Source organism: Petaurus breviceps, unplaced genomic scaffold (assembly GCF_028583685.1).
Source record: "Petaurus breviceps papuanus isolate PSGF00001 unplaced genomic scaffold, PetGlider_PUasm1.0 118, whole genome shotgun sequence".
In the NCBI taxonomy this organism is placed as follows: Eukaryota; Metazoa; Chordata; class Mammalia; order Diprotodontia; family Petauridae; genus Petaurus; species Petaurus breviceps.
Window position 1 is genome coordinate 12,791,291 of NW_027185616.1, and position 24,190 is coordinate 12,815,480.

The 24,190-nt window shown below is 38.5% G+C and overlaps 1 protein-coding gene across 8 annotated transcripts in view; it reads right to left on the reverse strand.

Moving 5' to 3' along the window:
- Positions 1-24,190, reverse strand: part of SNX29 (sorting nexin 29) — a 691,881-nt gene that overhangs the window by 373,163 nt on the left and 294,528 nt on the right. For all 8 annotated transcript variants that reach the window (XM_069086196.1, XM_069086188.1, XM_069086239.1 and 5 more), the window contains one exon: positions 13,606-13,712. In XM_069086196.1, the coding sequence (XP_068942297.1) occupies positions 13,606-13,712 (107 nt within the window). The remainder of the gene's footprint in view (positions 1-13,605; positions 13,713-24,190) is intronic.

A 24,190-nucleotide genomic window follows, 5' to 3' on the forward strand; every position in this document is an offset into this window, starting at 1 on the left:
CAATAGGAGCGCTTTGGGCAAAGCACTTAGGGTTCAAGCATGTCTCTTTAGAATCTTTTCCCTACCACATTGTATTAAATAGTCTCAGATAAGATAATCATAAAAAATAATATCAAATGTAGGATAAAATCTCAAAATCTTTGAGGATCAAATCAGAAAATGTTTTTAAAGCATTTTATCAATATTAAGGTGCTTTTAAAATGTCAATTTTTATTACAATGGATAGCAAAAGTGACTCAAATTTTCTATCTTATACTATAGATGATATAGTAATAAAATGATCAATATGATTTCACTAACCACCTTTAATGGGCACATTAATGCTGGCAGAAGTTTGGTCAGCCCAGAAGATAGCTTGAGTACTTTTAGGAAATTATGTATTTGGGGGAAATTATTTCAATGATATTTCTTTTAAAATACATTCACACTGGAAATAGACTGCACAAAAGCTTTAAAAACATCTCTTACAGTTAACAGTTCCGTGAGATCATCACACACTAACGTAAATGACAAACTAAAAATGAGAGTCAGTGATGAAAAATTTGTAGAAATGATGATGCTTTTAACAGTTGAGCCTGTTTTGTTTTTAACCATGCTAGTTCTCTATATAGCCTACCTGTGATCTAAATATTAAAGAAAAATGTCAAATTTTGATTCACTAATATTATCAATTCTAACAACTAAGTTATTGATGTATAAGTCCATTAGCTTATTGTCTCTGTTAGAATTATTCTATACTATGCTTCTAAATAAATATTGTATTTCACTATTGATGATCTATACCTATACCCTGAGGTAAAGATACCTTAACATTTACTCTCAAAAGAAGTCAATATTTCACCTGCTTAACAAGTGCCCTAAATACTATAGAAAATTTATGCTTTTGGTAGTAGAGACTGATAACAGAAATGTTTAAGGCAAGAAGAAAATCTTAGGTTCAAGCAAGTATATAGGACATGATGTACATAAAATGGTTTGAGCTCTGAAAAAAATGCTGAAAGCATTCAAGGGCAAAGTATCAGTAGGAGCTGCAACAGTAACAGCAGCAGATTAAAGGATCTGGGAAATACATCTGAAAGCAGTGAACAACAAAAATCTCTGAAGGCTGCTGGTGGGAGCTGGCATGGCTAGAGCTAGGAAACACAGCTATGGATGGTAGACAAGGGAAAAACAACTGTCTAAGATGATGAAGAAAGAAATTATAAGAGTCAGAGGAAGCGGTGAGGAAAAAGCCATGGATAAAAGTTTTGCTTGGCAATGTTCTTGTTTTTTTAGGTGGCTTTTTTGTCAGAAACAAGAAGGGAGATCATTATGAATAGGCAAACACTAAAATTAAAAATTCTTTAGTCTTTTCCTATGTCTTGATGTGGTTCAAAACTTAAGCAACAGATTAAGCATCAAAAAAAACTGAGTTTGAATATACAAGGTTCTGCTATCTACCCTTTGGGTGACATTGGGAAAATCAAATTTTTCAATTCTCGGGGTCCCAGTTTCTTCATCTATAAAATGAGGATTGGACTAGATTATCTCTAAATCTACTTCTATCTATAAACATTATGAAGTAACAAATGTCAATTTGATTTGTTTGGTTTTTATAAACTTTCAACCAAATTGACCACAATGCTTTGCTTCAAAATTTATACCAACAAGGAAATTCATACTTCAGACACTGTAAAAAATAGCTGGCAAGCCATTTACTGCTAAATTGATTATCTTCTCTCCTCCTGAGCCAAAGAGAAAGGGGGAAATACATTTTTCCCATTAATTTTAAAAGCCTTTACCATTGAATGCAGAAAAGATATTTCAAGAAGACAAAAAAGCAATATTTTAGCATTTAAATCCAGTTTTCTCCACAAAGAGAAAATAATTTCTACAAACTATATAGAAAAAAAAATGTGCTCTTACTGAATAACACATTTCACTTATGGAAGAGCTGAATTTAAAAGACTCATTTTCAGTAGCATTAATCTCAGTCTTCTGGAAATGAAAGAATTGGATGTAAAAAATGGTCTTTGTGGAGAAAAAGCCTGAAAGTTTTTGTAGGGCTTCCTTGCCATATATAAACTTATATTATTAAAATTTCAGTTTTAAGCTTCCTACAGGAAACTTAACCATGCACCAACTTAGATAGTCCCAGGCGAACAGATACCATTTTTCAACCAGAGCAGGGCAAAACTTGTATTAGGTGGGGATGTTTGTGAATTGGGACTTTTAAAAGGTTTTATTTAAAAAATAGTTTTCAAAAGTACTTGTCACAATAAGTGAAAGGCTGACAGTTTGCCCTAGCAGAGCTTGGTATTCATGTACTGGAAATGGAAGGTGTGAGTCACAGCCAGTAGGCCTGAGGAAATGGGGTATATTCAGCCTTTTGCTTCACCGGATCTTGAGTTGGTTTTTACCTTCATCAACAGAAGCCACTGAAAGCAAGAAAGCTGATGGAGAGAAATCAGTCACAGAGGAAGTAACAAAGGGTTGTTTTTCAAACAACAAAACCAAGGAAGACAGGGAAAAGTTGGCAAAGGAAAGTTCTCAAGTTAGTGGGAAGAGCTGGAATTAAAGATGCAATTACCATTTCTCAGAAAGTCTACAGTAAGTAGAAAGACAGCCCCATAGCCCTAGTATACATTTGACAGAGGGGGAAACAAAGCTTCAATTGTAATTCAGCTGCTCTGAGCACAAGCCATATTAATCAAAATCCATTGTCATATATGGTAGGAAAAGAACCAGGGAGGGATACTAGGAAAGAACTGAACAGCTTTTATTTTATTCTTTGCATCTGCTCTTATATGGCAGCATCCAGATCAAAGCATTATTCTTTCTTTCTTTCTTTTTTTACGTTTCAGATGTGGATGCTATCAGACAATCACCTGACAGGTAATCATCACGTGCAGCATCTCACAAAACAACTAAATGGCTCAGAATTAATTAAGAAGGGGGGGAACTTGATACTCAAACACACCCCAAAGTGGATGAAGAAATGATGAATTTATTCTTTTTACATAACTATTTAACCAGAATTTAATGGTAAAATAATACTATTTAACTATTAAATTTACCCTGAAATAAATGAGACTACAACCGCAGTAAAACTGTCCAAAGCTCCAAATTCTGGCATATGTAACGTTTAAAAGAGGAACAATTTCAGTTCAAAGAAAGCCTCAAATCTTTAAAAGAAAACACCAAACTCAACCTCTGCTGAAAATGTCAGTGAATACATATCCCTAAATCAGCACATCTTCTGAAGACCACAAAACAATCATAGATTACCTAAACTCAATAACTAGCTGTAGGAAATCACAAATTTAGGTAAGATACTGCTTCATAATAAATAATAAATTAAGTCATAAATAATTAGGTAAAATAATGCATCATGGGCAGTTAGGGCTAAGCGATAAAACCATATCATAACGTCGCAAGATGAGAATAATAATAGCTAATGTTTATATAGAGCCTACTATATAACAGTTCTACCATGTGTTAATTTTACAACGGTATGCTTGCATGAGTTCTGAATAACAGAGGATGCTCTCACAATTTCCTAGTCACCAATGGAATGAAGCAGGACTATATGCTTCCTCCCTTGCTTTTTAAGCATGATGTTTTCAGCAACGTAGTCAGATGCCTTCAATGAGGATAAAAATGGCATCAGGGTCAGCTACCTCACTGAAATGTGTTTTGTGAAGTTTGGATTCAGTCAAAGGGCTATACCTAAGGACCTAGAGGGCCACATGTGGCCTTCAAGGGCACAGATTGCCCACTCCTGGCCAAAACTAAGGTTGAGGGAGGGTTGGTGCACAGCTTTTTGTTTGTAAATGATTGTGCTGAGATGCAACAAAGTATAGATCAATTCTCTGTTTCTTGTGCTAATTTTGACCTAACAATTAACACCAAGAAAACAGAGATTCTCTACCACCCAGCACCACAACATCCATACTTGGAACCATCAGTTACAGCAAATGGAGAGCTTGTGAATGCTGTGGATAAGTTACCTTGGTAGTATACTTTTTAGGGTATACACATAGATGATGAGGTTGATTCCAGAGCTAGCTCAGTGTTTGTGAGGCTCCAAAGGAAAGTGTGGGAGAGAAAAAGTATTAGAGTAACTAACTGTGCTGATCTCCTTGTTGCATGACTGTGAAACCTCAACAGTAACAGCATCACATTAGGAAACTGAAATGCTTCCATTTGAATTGTTTTAGAAAGATTCTAAAGATCACCTGGTAAGATAAAGTATCAAACACTGAAATCCTTTCTTGAGCTAAATTGCCAAGCATTCAAATCCTGATGCAGACAGCAATTAAATGTATTGTTTGCCTAAAAGACTATTTTAATGGAGAACTTACACAAGGCAAACACTCATATGAAGGTCAGAAGAAGTAATATAGGGGCGGCTAGGTGGCACAGTGAGTAAAAGCCCCTGGAGTCAGGAGGACCCGAGTTCGCTTCCAGAGACACTTAACACCCACACAAAAATACTAGCCGTGTAACCTTGGGCAAGTTACTTAACCCCAATTGCCCTCCAAAAAAGGCAAAAAAAAAAAAAGTAGAAGAAATAATATAAGGACACTTTCAAGGTCTCCTTGAAGAACACTTCAGAGAATCAACTGTAAGACAGGAGAAACTCTGGCACAGGACCGGCCAGCATGGCATGCCCACATCAAAGAAGGTGCTGTGCCCTATGAAAGAAGCAGAATTGCAGCAGCTCAAAAGAGATGTGAGATGTGCAAATTTAGCGACATCTCCACTCCAAATGTTCTATGGACTATTTGTGCCCAACCTGTCATAGAGCCTTCTCAGTTCATACTGATCTGATCAGCCACAGTTGGACACAGTATCTCTTGCTCCCAACATAATGATGTCATTTTGACCCTCTTCAAGAATGAAGGACAGCAACCAACAAACTCTATGTCAGGCATGATGCTCAGTGCTTTTTACGAATATTATCTCACTTGATATATTGAGACTATAATCTAAAAAGTGCTTAGATTTAGTCTTAGGCTGCTAAGGCTACATACACTAAAGTTAGGCTGCTTGGATATATGAATAAACCCCAGAAATGTCAATTAGTAAATAAGCATTAATTAAATGCCTCCTATGTGCCAGGCACTGTGCTAAGGGCTGAGGATATAAAAAGAGTCAAAGGGAAGTCCCTGCTCTCAGGGAGTTCACAATCTAATGGGGAAGACAACAAGTAAATGGAAATGTGCAAACAAGTTATGTACAGAATGAATAGGAAATAATTAACAGAAGGAAGGCACTAGAATTAAGAAGGGTTGGAACAGGTTTCCTGTACAACACTGACTTCAGTTGGGACATGAAGCAACCTAGGGGAGCCAGGAGTTAAAGATGAGGAGGAAGAACATTTCAGGAATGCCAGGGAAAGCCAGTGAAAAAACCTGGCGTCTTTACGAAGTGCCTTGGAGGAACAACAAAGAGGCCAGAATCAATAGACTGAAGAGTGTGTAGAGGGCAGTAAGGTGTAAGAAGTCTTAAGGTGTGTGTGTGGGGAAGGGGGGGGGGGGTGATTTGCAGGGAAGGGGACATAGTTTATGAAAGGTTTTAAATGCTAAACCAAGGACTTTGTCCTGGAAGCGATTGGGAGTGACTGGATTTTACTGAGCAGGAAGAAGACTTTATTGGATCTACACTTTAAAAAAATCACTTTGGCAACTGAATGGAGGATGGATTTGAATGAGAAAGACTTGAGGCAGGCAGACCCACCAGCAGGCTATTGCAATAATCCAAGAATAAAGTAATGAGTCCTGCACCAGGGTATCAGAAGAGAGAAGGGAGCATATTTGAATAATATGGAAACATTAGCAAGCACAGTAATTCATCAGAAGGACCACTGTAAGTCAGAGGAAGTTAGGGAGAAAGGGCTGGAGGACACAAATTAACTGTCTAGACAACAAGACGCAGAGTCATAGTGGAATGGACCTGGATCTGGAGGTCAGAGACTATCTGAGTTCAAATCTCTAGTCTGATAATTACTACTTGTGTGACCCTTTAGGCAAGTCAATTAACCCCTTTGGGACTCATTTTCCTCATCAGTAAAATGAAGGTTGTTAGACCAGATGGTCTGTAACATCCCTCCTAGGCTATAAGATGAATGTTCTGCAAAAGCACTGGAAGGAATGGCTAATTCCTTCCTGATCATGGATTCCTAACTGGGGCCTGCACAACATACAGTCCATGGACCACTTGCAGTCTGCCAAAGGATTTCAGGTGGCCCAGGAAAAACGTAGAAGATGTAAAAGAAAGTAACACAGGAAGGAGTGCTTGGGCCGTGCCCTGCTTAACCTGCCTTCCACTACTCATTACTGTGCCTGGTGAGTAACTGGGTGGGTGGGTTGCCACTGCGTACTTGCTCCTGTTTGTCATGTGACCCACAGCAAGCAACCATTGTCAGTCTGTCTCCAGTGTCTAGACCAGACCTGCACAACTGGACAGTAGGTAGGGACCAATAACAATGGGCTAAAGTCCTTCAGGCCCAAAACAGGCTAGACTAGAGACAGACTGACAATGTTGCTGCAAGTCACGTGACAAGCGGGAACGTGCACAGTGGTAACCTTACATTTTTCGTGGGCCGTCTGAAATCTTTTGGCGGAATACAAGTGGCCCCCAGGTTGTGTGTTGTGCAGGCCTAGACTAAACTATCTGTGGCCTAAAGAAGTTTAGCCTATTTTAATTTTGGCCCCTACTTACTGCCACGTTGTGTAGGTGTGTCCTAACCTGTAGCTTAAGATTTAGCTAAAGAGTACAACTCTCAGATGATACCGTCTTTTAAAAAGAAGGAAGGAAAGAAAGAAACCTACCATCCACAGCTGAAGAAGGTACAACATACCTTTCAGAGAAACAGAACAAAAAAAGGAAAATACAAACACTGAATCGTATCTCACCTGAAAATCTTACAGAAAAAGTTAATCTATTTAATAAATTTGAACAATTATTTGAATTCCTAGAAGTAAACACAGTGCTCTGTGTAGGAGAGCCCTCCACTCTTACTACACGGCCAAAGATGCCTTCTATCCAGGTCCACACTTCAGAGAACAGTGGGGGCCAGTCAGAAAGGCCTCCATACTCTTCCTTCTCCAGAGAGCTGCAATCCCAGGGCCAAGCTTAAGCCAGAGGCACTCAAAGAAACAGCCTGTCCTGAATCAGGTACACTTATTGATATGCCTTTCTCTTCTTCCGCATCTCATTATCCTTTTGTTATCCAGTATGTATTCTTCTGTCTTAGGAAAAATAACCAAGTGCAATTTGGAGTTTTTGTTGTATGTGTATGTGTTTAATAAGCTTGAAATGCTCTTAAAACGAATGAGTTACAGTAACTGATTCAAATGGAAACTGTGGGTTCAGGAGTCAAATACCCCTCACCTCCCTCCTTCAAGAAACTGAGTAACCAATGGGCTTATTGAAATATATTAAAAGTTTTAAAAGGAACTTTTCTTTTTATTTTGTTTTTTATTATAGAAGCTGCTACATGGAACAAATCATTTGTTGCCTATTTCTTGCAATGCTATTAAAAATATAAGCATGGCCTTATAAGGTAATAGCTTCTATAAAATATTTATAGGTCTAATGTTTCTTTGTAATATTACCAGCTAAAGTGAAAGAACAAAGACTCAAAATGTATACTATTGATAAAGTATTCTGACACCTGGGGATTGGATTAAGATTGGAATTTGGCAGTGGAAGGTGGCAAAGATTACACTTGATTCTAGGGTAGGCTTGGTAATGCTTTATTTGTGATGACCCATAATGCCAAGGCAAATATTCTAAAAACTTCAATATTCAATTAACTGATTGCATAAACATTTATTTAAAAACCTACTATGTGTCGGGCACTGTGTTAAGTGATGGGAGACACAAAAAAAGGCAAGACAGCCTTGCCCCACAGGTATTTTCTAATAATAATTTTCAAACTAATTTCACAAAAAAATCAAACTATTAAAACCATAGTTTGACACACCTAAGCATCATATATGGAGGGGCATTTCTAAAATAGCAGACACACTTAAGTATATAGAATTATAGAATGGTAGGGCAGGAAGGATCCTTAGAAATCATATAGTCCAATTCCCTCATCTTAAAGATGAACAAACAGAAGACCATGGAAACTAAATGATCTAAGGTCACATTTGGTTGGTGATAGGTCCAAAATCTGAACCAGGCCTCTGTCTCTCAGGCCATTTTTCTTTCTACCATACCATAATTTTCTATAATTTTACAATATATAACCTAATTTAGTTACTAAGCTACGTACTTTTAAAAACCATTCAACCTTAAATCCTTATTAGCATTAGCTCTTAAAACTGATGAGCAAAACATTTTTAAAAGTCAAATGTCTCCCTTAACTGCTGAATTTCATGAAGAACAATTTTTCTGAACAATTCAGAAATGGGTGTTTAGGATTTATAAAGTGACTTAAATGGTATGCATATGTCAGAGATACAGACATACAAAGAGAAGACAAAGATTTTTCTTCCATACATATTTTAACATGTCATCTATAGTAGCATTTAGAATCTTAAAGATATACAGACACTGCTGAATGGGAAATAAACTACAGGTATATGGTTGAGAATATTTAGGTATAAAAAAATAATAAGTATCGTCTAGCCTGAAGGAACAAATGAATACTAAATTCTGAAATTAGATCTCAAAGCTTTCCAGAGGCAATAAATTAGAGGACTTCAACCATCTTGATATCTGCTTGAAATAATTATTCCTTGGTTCGATCTCATAGGTGCTTCTACATCACCACTGTACAAAGCTTTTTGCTGGGCCAAAAGTTCTTAATTTGCTTTGCCAACAATTTCATGTTTTCCTAGATAGAAGTACTGACAAAGGGACCAGATTCTAAAGAGTAAAGAATATAAATTACTGTAGCGGATATGATGGAAACCTTGGAAGAAAGTGACCATCTTGCATTATAAATCATGATAAATAATGAAGGAAAATGTCTGGAATTGGTTGATAAGTTCTCTATGCTTTGATAAGGGAAAATTTCAAAGCATTCAATAAAAGATGGGTAGGAACCCATAGCCCGAGATATGACTTGGAAAAGTTGGTTGAAAAGAAATTTAAGGCTATCAAAAATGAAATTCTGACAAAACAAATTATTTTTGAAGATTTTCAAAATTAATTTGAAGACTTTTTTTTTTTACTTTTTGGAGGGGGAAAGGCAGGGCAATTGGGGTTAAACGACTCACCCAAGGTCACACAGCTAGTAAGTGTTAAGTGTCTGAGGCCACATTTGAACTCAGGTCCTCCTGACTCTAGGACTGGAGCTCTATTCACTGTGCCACCTAGCTGCCCCAATTTGAAAATTTTTGAAGAAGAAAAAGGAATTAGCTAAAGAAGTCAATGTTACTGGAGCAGAATTTGTTGGAAAACTAAGATTTAAAAGCTTTACAGAGAAAATGAGAGTAAGGACTGAAAAAGGCAGGAGAAAAGAAAATAGAAGAACTACAATGGTTTGGGGAATAATAAACAATTGTGTCATAAGAAATAACAAGAGACAATTTCAGAAAATCCTAGTAGTTTAAACTGTTGGGGGGTGAAATGAGCCGAACCAGGGGAAAAAAATATAAAAAGAAAGCAACATTGAACCAGTTCTGAAAGATTTAATAACTCTGATCACTGTAATGAGTTACGTTGTCAGAGGACTTATGGCAAAGTATGTTATCAAATGCCTTACCGAAAGATACAGAAATAAGACAGAAAAAGACAGACGCTTTTGTAGCAGGACCATTGTGTGGATTCATTTTGTTTGACTGTTTCCTTGTCACAAGATGCAGCTGTATACTCTGCAAGGAATGAGTTTTGAGACGCAAAACACACCCCTGTGGCCCTGATGCTGGTAGCAGAGCAGCGACTCAGGTCTAGCTTCCAGTCCAGTGTGAAAGCCTGCCATGGAATAACCAGCATAGGAATTTGAGACCAAAGGAAAACCTGAGATTCAGTCCCTCTAATCTGCACAGCCTCCCCAGTGCGCTAATAATGACTGAGTCCAGCAGTATCCTATTGAAACTCCCAACCAGGGACAAGCTGACAGAACTGAAACCCAGGCCAACAATTTGAAGAGTTCAGACCAGAAATTGCCTTTGGGTCACATCATTCTGAAAACTTGCAGGCTTTCCAGACTGAGCGGCAAAAGCAGTAGAAGGACATAACAATATAGATGATCAGGACAGACATCTCCCCACACTCCAGAAGTACACAGGGGGGAAGACAAGGCAATTGGGGTTAAGTGACTTGCCCAAGGTCACGCAGCTAGTAAGTGTCAAGTGTCTGAGACAGGATTTGAACTCAGGTCTTCCTGACTCCAGGATCGGAACTCTATTTCCTGCACCAACTAGCTGCCCCTAAAATAATTTTTAAAAATTATTCTAAAAACCAAATGAGAGTGACAGGGGAAAAAATAGCAAGAGAAGCAAGAATTAAAAAGAAAGATCTGAAAAGAGAATTAACAGTTTGGGAAAAGAGGCATAAAACTTGACTGAACAAGAAAAGGCTGGACAGCTCCTCAGGTATGGCAGAGAGGAGAACCTTAATCGGAGAGGGGCTGAATCTGGTCTTCTTTCATGGTGCTCCCTTCTATGATCAAGCAATACTGGCCTGCTTAGCACACGATGCCCCTTCCACTCTGTTGCCCTGGCAGTTCTCCGTTCCTAGAATGCTCTCTCTTCCAACCTCTGACGATCAGAATCCCAGGCTTTCATTCAGGCTCAGCTTATGGGTCACTTCCTCCAAGAGCCCTCTCCTGTCCTCTTCCCTGTCTTGCTGCCGCTAATGTCAATCTCTAAAATTACTTCTTTCTTCTCCATATTTATCTTATGTTCTGGTTTATATGTATGGTCTCTCCTATTGAAATTTAAGCTCTTTGAAGGCAGAAACTGTTTTTGCTTTTCCTTTAAACCCTCAGTCCTTAGAACAGAGCCTGGCAGATACTAGAAAGCATATAATAAGTATTCATTAATTGATTACATTTACTTACCCTAATTCCATTACCATCCTCTGACTTTATATCTTGTTTCCCCATGTACCCCTGCATCTAGTCTTACACTGATCCTTCTGCCTTTGGGGAGGGTATTCTATTTGATTAGCAGCAAAAATTTACCACAATAATTTTCCCTGACACTGAATACATTACCCACTACTGACCAATTCAATCACCTTACTTCCTGCATTTAAGCATTTTATACATTCCCCAAGTTCACCTTAAGAGCTGAGCTCCACCCCGAGGAGACAGTGATTCTTATGTTCCATCCTATAATCCCTTTTCTATCATGACAAGGTAACTCTTCCTGGGAGCACAGAAGTATCTTTGATAGAAGCCACTTTCTGCCTCAAAGAGGAAAGCAATTATGAAAACGGCCCAAAATAGTGCAAGCCTGAAAAGCTGAATCCCAGCCACTATAATTATAAGTATTTTTATCTATTTCCCAAAAAAGAGAACTAGATCATTTTCCAAGTGTCTCTCTGAGGGCATTCAACTATTCTTTCTCAAGAAATTCAGATTCCTAGTCCAGACACACCACCAAAAATAAGGCCTTTAACAGTACTGGTATCTATACACATACCAGCATTCACCATGGGGCACTATCCCATTACACAAACCAAAACTATATCAAGCAAGAAGAAGAAAATGCCAGAAGCCAGCGAATTCCTAATATACACTGGTAGCCTACGGTCTATGGGCTATTGATATGTCATTCTCCCTATTTGATTACCAATTCCAGCCCCAAAGCAGCTGGGTTGCTTTTTTTTTATCTCTACATAAGTATCTGAAAAAAAATGCTACACATTTAAATACATTTTACCTGATTACTGATGTACACACAAGCAAAAACAGATATGAAAACACTCTATGGAGAGATAGTAATCAGATCCTTTCACCTATACTGGAGAGTTCTATCATGAATCATATAAAACCATACCTAGAGGCTAGAAAACCTCAGTATAATTGCAAAACTGTATTATTTTTCCCATTTATTGGCTCACCTATGCAAATATTTCAGAGCCATAGTGTTGGCCTCATTACTTTTTTTTAATAACAATTGTGGTAAATATACAAAAAGAATAATCCCTTAGCAGAAATGGCCTAAAACAATGTACCTTGCACAAATGGGATGCCAAGGTGAAAAATGAAGGCTGTTGTTCTGGTGGGGGAGGAGGAGGAGACAACTGGCAAGCTGCATAGAGACAGAACCACCTAGTGAAAAATTTTCACCACATAGTTCTGCAAATTAAATAGTAATTTAAGCTAACATGGCCTTCTTTTAAAATGCATAATAGTGATGAAAATAAAATAATTAATTATGAAAGGCCTTAGGGTTACCAAGTACTATAAATACATCATATCTCATACAAGCCTCATAGCACCATTATTCCTATATAATAGATGAACATAATGAGGCTCTCCAGAATCAAGGGCCTTGCTCAAGGTTATAATGATAATAAGTGGTTGTGTTAGGACAAAACCCAAATCTCCTGGTTCCAATTTCAGTGCTCCCTGTACCATATAATATCTGCCTACCAAATACTCCCCAGAAGGGTTACAATCATTTGCACCTTAGTATTGAGAGCTGCTGCCTGAGAATCAGTCAATACTTGGATGGATTTGGCTGTTCTAAAGGTCTACCAAGGAAGACAACGCACAGGAGGTTTGCCTCCCTGAAAACCCCTAATCACACACATAAAAACAACAGAGGTACAGAATTTTGTGTCTTCTTCTGTGACTGAAGAGTGGATAGCAGGTAACTACTGCCCTGACAGAAGAGCTGGTCAGCCTTCTATAGTCTGTTCCATGATTACCAGACACTCAGTTCCCTACGGCCCCCAACACTGCTTCTAATTACGTCTGCCATCTCTTCTAATCTCTCTTTTCTAATCTCGTGGAGTTTTTTCTCTTGTCTTTTTTCTCTTTGCTCTATCTTTAACTTCTCTCTTCTGGCTTTTCTATCACATTTCTTGGTTTTTGTGCAAAAAAGAAGGTGACCCTTTGATAATGCTAACCAACCAAAGCATTGTTCCTTCTGATCAGCAAAGTGACTGCCCAAAGTATATTACTAGGCATAATCTTTAAGACTTTGGATCTTCTTCCACAGCAGTTTTCATTGCTGCTTGTCAGCAAAGCAGCAACTCACAACCCCAGCACATCAAAGATGGCCATGGCTTTGCTTCCCCCCCCCACCCCCCCAAGATGGAAAAGAGGATGTGGTGTACCTCTGAGCTCATGGCTGAGACTTCCAAAGACTGGACTTAAATTCATAAAAGTTTGAGTATATTTAAGTTCAGATATTTAGGGTAGAGATTCTTCTTATTTCCCCCACCCAGACTGGGATTAATCATAAACAAGTCATTTAAATGTTTATAGTTATTTTAACAGCCACATCATTTAAAATATGTTTCCAATTCCTTTACCTTTCTAATACATAGAGAACTTAATCAATACTTGGTATGCATTTAAACCGCTTGTTTCAATCGATCCATTAATAAAACTACACAAGACAGCAATAAAAAGTACATTAAAACAACAGTAAGAAGCGCAGGCATAAGCACATTTGGGCTTGAGCCTCAGACCTCCTACACTCTTACCTCTATGAGTTTTCTTTCATAGGAACTGGCTAGTTCCTCACTGACTTCTACAGGCTTCTGCTCAGGGACTGTAACGTCTCCATCAATGCTCCAAAGGTTTGGCACAACTTTAGAAAAAGAAAGACACTATATGAATATTTTAATAGTACTAGGAAATTATACTCTCAGTAAAACATTTTATCTCCTTCCAAACTGCTTCTCCAGAGAAAGTGTTCTTTTTAAAAATCACAATTGCTAATTACTATAACAGCAAATTTTTCACACAAGTACAATAATATGAATGACAAGCTGTAAAAAATATTTTAAGTGTTGTCATGAGGACAAATGCAAGAACCCTAGGGATAATCTTCATACCACTTGCTTTTCCCAGTGAAAAATAGCTATCACCTTGACAAAATATATGTAAATTCACTTTTATCCTTTAATCTCATGAATGTTCTCATTCCTTAATCAAAGAATTACCCATTCATTGATATAATCACTCAATACACAAATCATGTAACCTGATAAGGAAACAGAAGAGAGGGGGTATGCAGAACAGAAATGGAAAAGAAGCAGAGATACTTAGAAATGGCTTTAAACCATATATATCTCAAAATTAAAACTGACAGAATTATAGTTTTCAAAATAAATACCAAAAAATATAATGAAAATAATCAATTTCAACTTTTTAATCAAATTTTTACAAGCTGTTGTGAGAAAATAGCTTGCACTTTAAAAGAAACTATGAGTAATAAAGTAGGTGCAAATAAGTGTGCCTTATAATTACAAAACAAATGTAATATGCTTCAGTTCATCTTATCCTCTCACAACTGCCCTGCTGTCTACATTTTACAGAGGCCCCAAACCAAGTGAACTGTCTTCTATTCCAAGTCAAAGGAATTAGATCTAGAAAGAAAGTTATCACCTGGTCCAAAAATCCTTTTTTTAGGAGGAAGAAAAGGCCCAGAGAGGTTAAGATATTACCAGACTTCTAAATGGGGTCAGTTATCTGCAATTCCTGTTTCCCCATCTCCCACTCACTTCTCAAGCTTTATCAAACTGGTTTTGATTACTAATATGCAGCAGATTACTATTTTCTCTGAGGCTGTCAAAGTCCAATTACCTTTAGTCCTCAGTCCTCATTCTAGCTAACCATTCTGCAGTATTTACACTGCTGAATATTCCCCTCCTTCTGGAGAAGTCTTCCCTCCCTTGACTTGTCTGACACTGCTCTCTCTTTTTTCCCTTTCTGACTTGTTTGAAATTTCCATCTCAGATTTTGCTAGATTATTATGCTATAAAAATGGTGGTCATTTACCAAATCTCAGCCCTCATTCATTACCTTTTCTCTATATATCCTTTTTCCCATAGTAATCTTACCAACTCTCATGGATTTAATTATGACCTCTTTGCAAATGACTCCCAGATCAGCACGCCTACTAAACTCTGTCCTAACCTCCAGTTTTGTATTGGGAGATGTCTTCACTAGAACATTAGATATTAATCTCAAAATCACATTTCCTCAAAATATCCCTATTTCTGTGGAGGTTACTACTGATGGGGTACAGGCTCTGGGAAACCCCTTGAACTCTGACTGAATCTTCCCACTTGATGAGGCATTTGTCTGAGGCCATAAGCCTTTCATTACAGCTAGGCCCAAATCTCTGTTACTCTTAACCTAGCCTAGCCCTCCATTGTCCAGCTGCTTCCCACCTGGATTCCATTAAAATATCTATACCCAAATCTGTCACCCTTAAACTAGCCTGGCCCTCCATTGTTGTCATTGCTGCCAGGGAGCCTCCAGCTATTTCCCACTTTTAATCCCATTTCTGGAGTCAGACCTCAGTTCCATCAAAGATCCTCCTCAGACTCCTCCTCAAACCCCTCCTCTAGACCACCACTAAATCCTCCCACAATCTTTCTGTATATAAGATCCATCTTGTCTCCATTAAGGGGCTGAGGTTAATCTAGCTCAAACTCACTCTGTTGCAGATTATTCTGGCCCGCCTGTCCAATACAAGCCTCACAAATACTTAGGCTCCTTAAGAGTCTACCCATTATGGCAAATCTTTAATAAACTTGTTTTACTTTGGCTGAGAGAAGGCTTTAGTCAAATTCATTTTGGCAGGACCCAGCATGTCAATATTTTGGGGTCTCAAGCACCCCTTAACCCTAAGCCTCAACACTAGCATCCTTCCAGTTGCCTCAGATCTCAAGCTTAGAGTTATCCTTGACTCTTCCTTCTCTCTTATATGTCCATATTCAAGCAGTTGCCAAATTTTCTCAATTCTACTTCTACACCTCTCACAAGGGTCCCCATTTCCTACATTCACACAGCCTCAGCTGCTTGTCACCTCTTGGATATACTATTTTAAGAGCCTCCTAATTGTTTCTAGTCTCTCCTCTCCCTAATTCAATGAACCAACAAACCAATCAATCAATCAATGAACTAAAACATTTATTTAAGAACCTACTAGGACACAAAGACCAAAGGAAAACAGTCCCCGCCTTCAACAATCTTTTCTTCTATCAGGGGAGACAACATGTGCTTGAAGTGCACTCACACTTAAGAGTGGAATAAGGATGATGATCCAGTCAAGGAGACTGAGGAGCAGTCAGAAGATAGAATGAAAACCAAGAGAGAGCAGCACCACAAAAACCCAGAGAGCAGAGTGTATCCAGGAGGGAACGGTGGTCAGTAGCGTCAAATGCCACAGAGAGTTTGCAAAAGAGAGGGATTGAGAAAAAGACCTTAGATTTGGTTATTAAGAGATCACTGGTCACTCTGGAAAGAGAAGTTTTGATTGAGGGATAAGGGAGTAAATAAGAACAAAGTTTTAGGAGATAGAGGAGAACAAGCAGAGGCAATAAGTCTTTTTTCGAGTGAGTTTGGTCGAGAAAGGGAGCAAAGACATGTGTCAGTAGCTAACAGGGACGGCAGGATCAGCGCGGGTCTTTTCCCCTCCAAGAATGACACAGACTTGGAGTTTGCAGGCAGCAGAGCCGGTAGAAACAAAGACTGAAGACTGGTGGCAGTGACAACTGGAGGGTGCTACTGAAGAGGACAGGAAGGGATCATAGTGAGGATACATATGAAGGGGTTAGCCTTGGCAAGGAGAATACCTAGCTCTACCTCAGAGATTAGAGGGAAAGGTAAAGTGGAGAGTGATGAGATGAAGGAGGGGAGGGGGCGGAACAGAGTTCAATGGCCTTTATTTTCTTGGTAAAGTAGGTCCACAGCTGTTGGGGGCTGGAGGGGGGTAGGGAGGGGGCTAAATTATGCTAAGGAATGAAGAGAAGCTGCCAAATAGATATTCCTTTAAGACAATGTGTGAAGAGGTTACCCACTAAGAGGGTTAGGGCTGCTCTGGAGACCCCAAAATACCAACAAGGTGGGTCCTGTGGAATGAATTCAACTCAAGTCTTCTCTCAGCCAAAGAAAAGTAAAGTTTATTAAAAGTTCTCTTGCATTAGACACAGTGTAAGTCTATGCTAGGTCATTCTATGGCGCTCTCACTATTCCATGGTGCTCTCACCAACATGAAGACAGGATGGGGTCTTATATACAGAAGGCTGTGAGAGGAATCTAGGGGTGGTCTAGGGGAGGAGTTTGGGGAGGGTCTTCAGGAGGAGTTAATGAGGTCAATGAGTGATTAACGGTGGGAAGTTGCTGGAGAAGACCAGGAGACCACAACAATGGTAGGCTAGGCCAGTTCAAGAGTGGATTGACACTTTGATAGGCTCAAGGGTGGGAAGCAGATGAACAATGGAGGGCTAGGCTAGTGACTAGGCTAGAGTTAGTGGTTAGCTGTTAGTAACTAGGCTAGAGGTCTGGGTCCAGCCACAATGTAAGTCTTACTGCATCATGCAAATGCCTCATCAAATGAGACCATTTAATCAGAGTCCAAGGGAGGTCCCCAGAGCCTGTAGCTCAAGGACTCAAGGAGAGCTTCAGGGGGCTCCCAAAGCCCATACCTCATCAGTTTGTACCACATCACTTCCCTGATCAAAATCTTCAGTAATTTGGAGGGGGGGAGAGTCGTTTTTAAAAAATCTTCAGTCTGTCATTAAAACTTTTCCACAACATGGACTCCACCTACTTTAGTTCATATTCCACCACACACAGCAAAAAAAAGCTTTTTCCCACACATAGCATTCCTTCATATAGGTAGGTGATCCTCTGGAATGCATTCTCTCCTCACCTCTACCTTCCTTTAAAGCAAAACTGAGAAACCACTTCCTACACAAGAACTCCCTTGATCCCCTTTCTCTCTCAAGTTGTTAGTCACCTTTTTTTTTTTGGAGGGGAGAAGGCAGGGCAATTGGGGTTAAGTGACTTACCCAAGATCACATAGCTAGTAAGTGTGTCAAGTGTCTGAGGCCAAATTTGAACTCATATCCTCCTGACTCCAGGGCCAGTGCTTTATTTACTGTACCATCTAGCTGACCCTAGTTATCATTTTAAGCACTTTATGTTACATGGCAGATAAAGTGCTGGGCTTAAAGTAAGAAAGTCCTAAAGTCAAATGCAACCACAGGAACTTACCAGCTATTTGACTCTGGGTATGTCACAATCTCTATCTGGCTCAATTTTTTGAACTGTAAATAAGGACCATAATAGCACCTTCCTCATAGGGTTGTGGTGAAGATCAAATAAAATATCTTGACTTAGTACAGTGCCTGGCACACAGCAGGCACTTAATAAATGTGTCCCTTCCTCCAGGAGAATGCAAGCATCTTGAGAACAGGGACTATTGCATTTTTTGTCTTTGAATATTGTGCCATGAAAACAGTAGCTGCTTAATAAATGTTTACTGAATTGTAATAAATTGAAATAAAAGAACTGGGATTCCAACCCAGTTCTTTTTTTCAAATCTAAGACTCTTTCTACTATGCCATACTACAGAGGTTTAGTCTCTTGCCCAATGAATCTGTATGAATTACCAATATTAGGACTTTGGGGCTTTTGTTTAATAAATTAGAAAATGTCCATTCCTGCTCCCCACTTTATTCCCTCCCCATTACTGCTATATGGTTAAAATAACACACATAAGAAATTATTTTTTTCTAGACACCTAAGTTTACGCACCTGTAGGTACATAACTGCTGGCTTGTTTTTTTTTTCCGGTTAGAAGCTTGTATTTTATCTCTGAAGTTAATAAAAATGTTACTATTTGAGTTTAAAGTGAACAATAAAAACTCCCAGAAACATCAAGTCTCTCAGAGTCCAACAAATCAGTAAGAAGTACAGGCAGCGTTCTGTATTCTCACCTTGTATGTCAATCAACGTGTGCTGAGGTAAGTGCAGCGTCACAGAAGCAGAGTATAAACAATAACCTGTGCTGAGGTAAGTGCAGCGTCACAGAAGCAGAGTATAAACAATCAACACAAACAACATATGATGGATCTAACAGAAAGGAGGAAAAAATGCAGCTTTTCTGAGGGGGAGGCATTAGTTCTGAAATCAAATCCATGAAAAATACTCTACAAGAAAATCATGCTTCTCCATTATTGTGAATAAATACAATCTCTGAATTTAAGAAAAATGATGTTTCAATACATATGCTAACAAAACCAAACCTTAATCTTAAATCTAAAAGTTAAACATTAACAATTTTGGTCTTTTTTCAAAATTGTTGTGACATTAAAAACTAACCTTTGTCCACAAAAAAAAAAAAAAAAAGGAAAAAGTAGAGTTGTCAAAGAAAAGAACTTTTAGTCTTACTGAATGAGGAAGAGCCTTGGAAACTGTCTAGTCTAAAACATCTCAATGTACAGATAAGAAAACTGCGGTCCAAAGAGGTGAAGTGATTTGTTCCAAGGTCCCATTGAAAGACTGTGCTTGCTATATTCGAGGGAGTCTGGGTCTCCCAACACTGTTTTCATCTAGGCACTATGCTTACTATATGTGACCAAATATTTCTCTTGAAGAAATTATCCCCTAGTATTCTGAGAAAGTTAATATCTGAAGATAATAAAAATGGTTTGCCTTCATACAATGGCTTTAAAATTATAAAATACTTCAAGAATGTAATCCTCTGTGTAGTAGGGATTATTATTTATATTTCACAGGTAAGAAAAGGGAGATGCAAAAAGCTAAAGTTAGCAGCAGAGCTAAGACTAGGTGGGGCCCAGGTTTTCCTGACTTCAAATGTACTGCTCTTTCCAATTCAACTTATCTTGAAGGCAATAAGAAATATGCCCGATATTTAATAAAATATAAAATAAAATAAAAACACCCCAAATTCTGAAAACTGTTTTCAGACATTTGTAAAAAGGATTCTTCTCATGTATAAGACAACAAATTAACTTGATGGTTAAGTTTGTCAGTAGGTATTAACCCCATCAAATTCTTATTCTAATGCCTGATTATAGGATAAAAGAGAGGTCCTAGTCCTAAGATCAAAGGTTCTACAACAGATTTAGAGATGAAAGAGACTTAAAGGTCATCTAATTCGACCCCACCCACCCCCATTTTACCGAACAGGAAATCAAGAGGACTTGTCCAAATTCACATAAGCAGTAAGTCACAACATCCAGGTCTCCTGTACTCTCTACTGCACCTGCCGCCTACATTTGTCACGCCAAAGGAACATCACTTCCAGCAGGACTTAGCCAAGCTAGAAAGAACATGAATACAAGTCCAGCAATAGAATGTATGTCTTTTGTCCAAAAAAATTGGAAGAGGATCATTAATAGAAAGCTAGCCACCCAGCAATGTTTTAAAATAAATCTTTAAAAGTATATTGTAAGCCACAAATTAAAAATAAAAGACATACAAAGAGAGATACTATCTGTATCCAGAGAAAGAACTGATAAATTGATGAACAGGATCATTTTATACACACACACCTATTCCTGTCTAATGGTAGGGAAAATGGGGGGGGGAGTAGGGAAGAAAAATAAATTTACATAATAAATTTGCTATATATTTGGAGGGAACTGCAAGTTGTACAAGATAGATGTGGTTTCATCTGTAATCATCTTTCTTATTGTACTGTATTACAGAAATGCTTGCTTTGTTTCCTGAATTAAAAATAAAATAAATTTTAAAAAGAAAAAAAGCATATAAAATTTTGCAAAGAACATATGTACATTATCACATTTGAGCCTCATAATAACCATGCAAGATACACAGTACTAATATCTATTTCACAGATAAGGAAAATGACACTGAGGGGGTTAATGATTACTTTTCCATGGTCCCAGAGCAGTGGCTGAGACAGAATTCAAATCAAGTTATCCTAAGTCCATCATTCCATCTATTATGAAGACCGTCTACTGAAACACACAGGGGTTGCAATCGGTATCAGTAGGAGTATTCATATTACTGAAGTGATGTCAAAAGTATTGCTGTTTTATGCCCATTAATACCATTAATGCTGATAACATTATAATTATTTCTAACAAAAATCAATACTGTGTGCATTAAATACACTCGGAAAAGTCAAAGTCAATTTTCTCTCATTCTCTGATGATATAATTACAGAAAACAGACTGAAAATTGACAGGGCTCTCAAGGGGGAAAAAAAGGATGATGTGGAAAAAAAGTAACAAATCTCTTCTTTAAGCTATGTCATCAGAACCTAAAACTGTGTTTTGCTGAAAATCAAGGAAATAGCATGTCCTTTGTTTCAGAAAGCTTTTTGTTACTGTTGCTCAGAAAGTTGCCAATTTGGGTGAAAATATTTAGATCCTTTTAAATTTAGAAATTACATTCTAGTTCTTAAGTCATTTCAAGCTGTCATACCTGTTTGGAAGGCTCTCTGGTTAAGTACTTTGAAATTAAGTGGCTATTTTGTTTTACTTTGTTGTTTTACTTTTGTGATCCAGAAAACAAATGAGCTTTTCTGTACAAATTATTATTGAATAAATTTCCAAGGCCTATGGATAGGGAAAGTAACAAGGCTGTTTTCAATTTTCTTCCCCCCCTCCTTTCTTTGTATTCCCAGAACTTGGCACAGTGCCTGGAACATAGTAGGCACCAGCCCTGGAGTCAGAAGGACCTGATTTCAAATCTGACCTCAGACACTTAACACATTCTAGCTGTGTGACCTTGGGCAAGTCACTTAACCCCAATTGCCCTCCCAAAAGGGAAAAAAAAACACTTAAATGTTTCTTGACTTGACAAGAATTAAAGTAGCATAAAATTCATAGCTGGTTTCATAGAGTTTTCCAACTTTAATAAAAGGAAGTCAACCTAGGCTTAGAGTTTGGCTTTGTGGCATAGCAATTATGGGACATTAGGAAATTCCCAAAAGATAAACTCCATAGGTTCTTCTAAGATACCATTCAGTTACTCAGTTAAAGGATATAGCATCCTCAAACCCAATAGCAAGAAAATTATCCCATTCAACAGACCAAATTTCATTTCTTCCCTCAGTGAAGAAGTATTTACTGATTATAGAAACCCAAGCAAGCAAAGGGAATTTTTTTAAAAGGCATTTAAAATTCCATGCAATGCATCCTTGTACCATACAGAGACCAAAAGTTGATGCCATCATATGCCCACTTCTACTCTTTATCAATCAACACGCATTTATTAAAACTTCTACTGTGTGCCTGGCAGTATGCTATAGAAGCAGATATAAAGAATGAAACAATCCCAGCCCTCAAGGAGCTTATTTAGGAGAGGGATTTGGGGAAGAGATAGCAAATACTTAAACAGAGTAAATTTTTTTTTAAATAGAAAGTAATATTGGAAGGGAGAACAAATCAACATTTATTAAGCCTCTACTGAGTGTCAGGCATTGTGCTGTAGAAGGATATAAAGAAAGAAAGTCACAGACCTCAAGGAGCTTACTTGGGAGAGGGAAATGGAGAAGGGACAGCAAGTATCTGTATAGAATAAAGAAACACAAAGTAATATTGAAGGAGAGAGCACTAGCATCTGGAATGATTAAAAAGACTTCATGTAGAAGGTGACATTTCAGAGTCTTGAAGGAAGAGAAGGAATCTATAATACGGAAGTGATGAGGGAGAGCATTCTAAGCTTGTGCCAAGGCAAGGAGATGAGAGATGCAGCATCATGTGGTAAGAAGAAGAAGGGTAGTTTGGCAGAATCATCAAGTAAGGAAATGAGAGTGACATCTAATGCCCTATCCTGTCCAGGGTAACCGAGCCCCAAACCTCAGGGTCATTCTTGACTCCTCTCAGTCACCCCACATATCCTATCTGCTGCCAAATCTTGTCATTGCAACTTTCAAAACTTCTCACCTATGTGTATGGCCTCCTCTCTGAACACACAGCCACCCTCCTAGAGCAGGCCCTCATCACCTTACATCACACGGCAACAGCCTGCTAGTTGGTCTCTTGGCTCAAATGTCTCCCCACTCCAATCTACTGTCCACTAAGCTCCCAAAGTGTTCTTCCTGAAGCAGGTCTGATCATGAAACCTCCATACTCGACGGCTCCCTATTACATACGTGACCAAACAGGAAATCCTCTGTTTAGCATTTAAAGCCCTTCACAGGCTGGCCCCTTCCTACGTTGCTCCCCTTCGTGTGCTCCATGATCCAGCAACACTGGCTTTCTTGCTGTTCCTCATACAGGATGCTCCCCCTTCCAACGTGGTACCTTTTGAATGGCTATCCCCCAAGCCTGGAACGCTCTCCTTCCTCCCCTTAGCCTCCTAGTTAGCATCTCTTGCTTCTTTCGATACTAGGCTTGAATCCTGCCTCCTAAAAGGACTCTTTTCTCCCACTTCCCCTGAACTTCTTATGGCTATTGCTTTCTCTCTGAGATTACCTTCCATTTGTGTTATAAATATCTTGAATGTACAACTTTTTTTGTCGGCCCCATTAGAATGTGAGCTCCTTGAAGGCAAGGACCATGTTTTTCCTTTGCTTTGTATTCCCTGCACTTAGCATAGAGGCTGACACATAGCAGGTACTAAAATGATTACTGACTGAGCAACCTGGATTTAAATCCTGCCTCTGTCACTAATTACCTCTGTGACCTTGAGCAGGTCACTTCCTTTCACTGGGACTCAATTTCCTCATTTGTAAAATGAGGAAGTCCTTTCTAGTTCTATATCTAGCATCCTGTGATCTTCTGGAAGATAATTCATAATGTCTGATGGTGGAGAGGAGAGAGGGGAAAAAAATAGTTAAGAGACCAGAACCTAAATGTCAAAGAAAAATGCAGACTAATCTAACCGTACACAGAGTCATACACACCATCAGGCAAGCTGTGCACGCCAGAGAGCTTTAGACTGTTCAGCTGGAAATGAATCTCATGCTCACCACATTCTTATTTTACTGATGTATATAAATAAGACTTTTGAGACATCTTGACCAGAAGCACTGTGGTCATATGATGACAAACATAAAGAGCCCATGAGTCTTAATTCTCTGGTTTTTCATATCAGTCACCCTCACTCATTAACCTTTCAGTTTTCTTCTCATAAGAGGCTTTCCAGAAAGATCTGCTCACCTGCTTAAATGCCTCATCCTTCTTGCAAGAGATATTATCTAAATTTATAACACATGCAGAAATACAGCTGGGAATGACTATTTTATAAAATCAGAACTGTCATCACACCCTTCACAAACCACATTTTCACCTGCTCATGTGATGCAGAATAGCAGAATCTTTGATACAC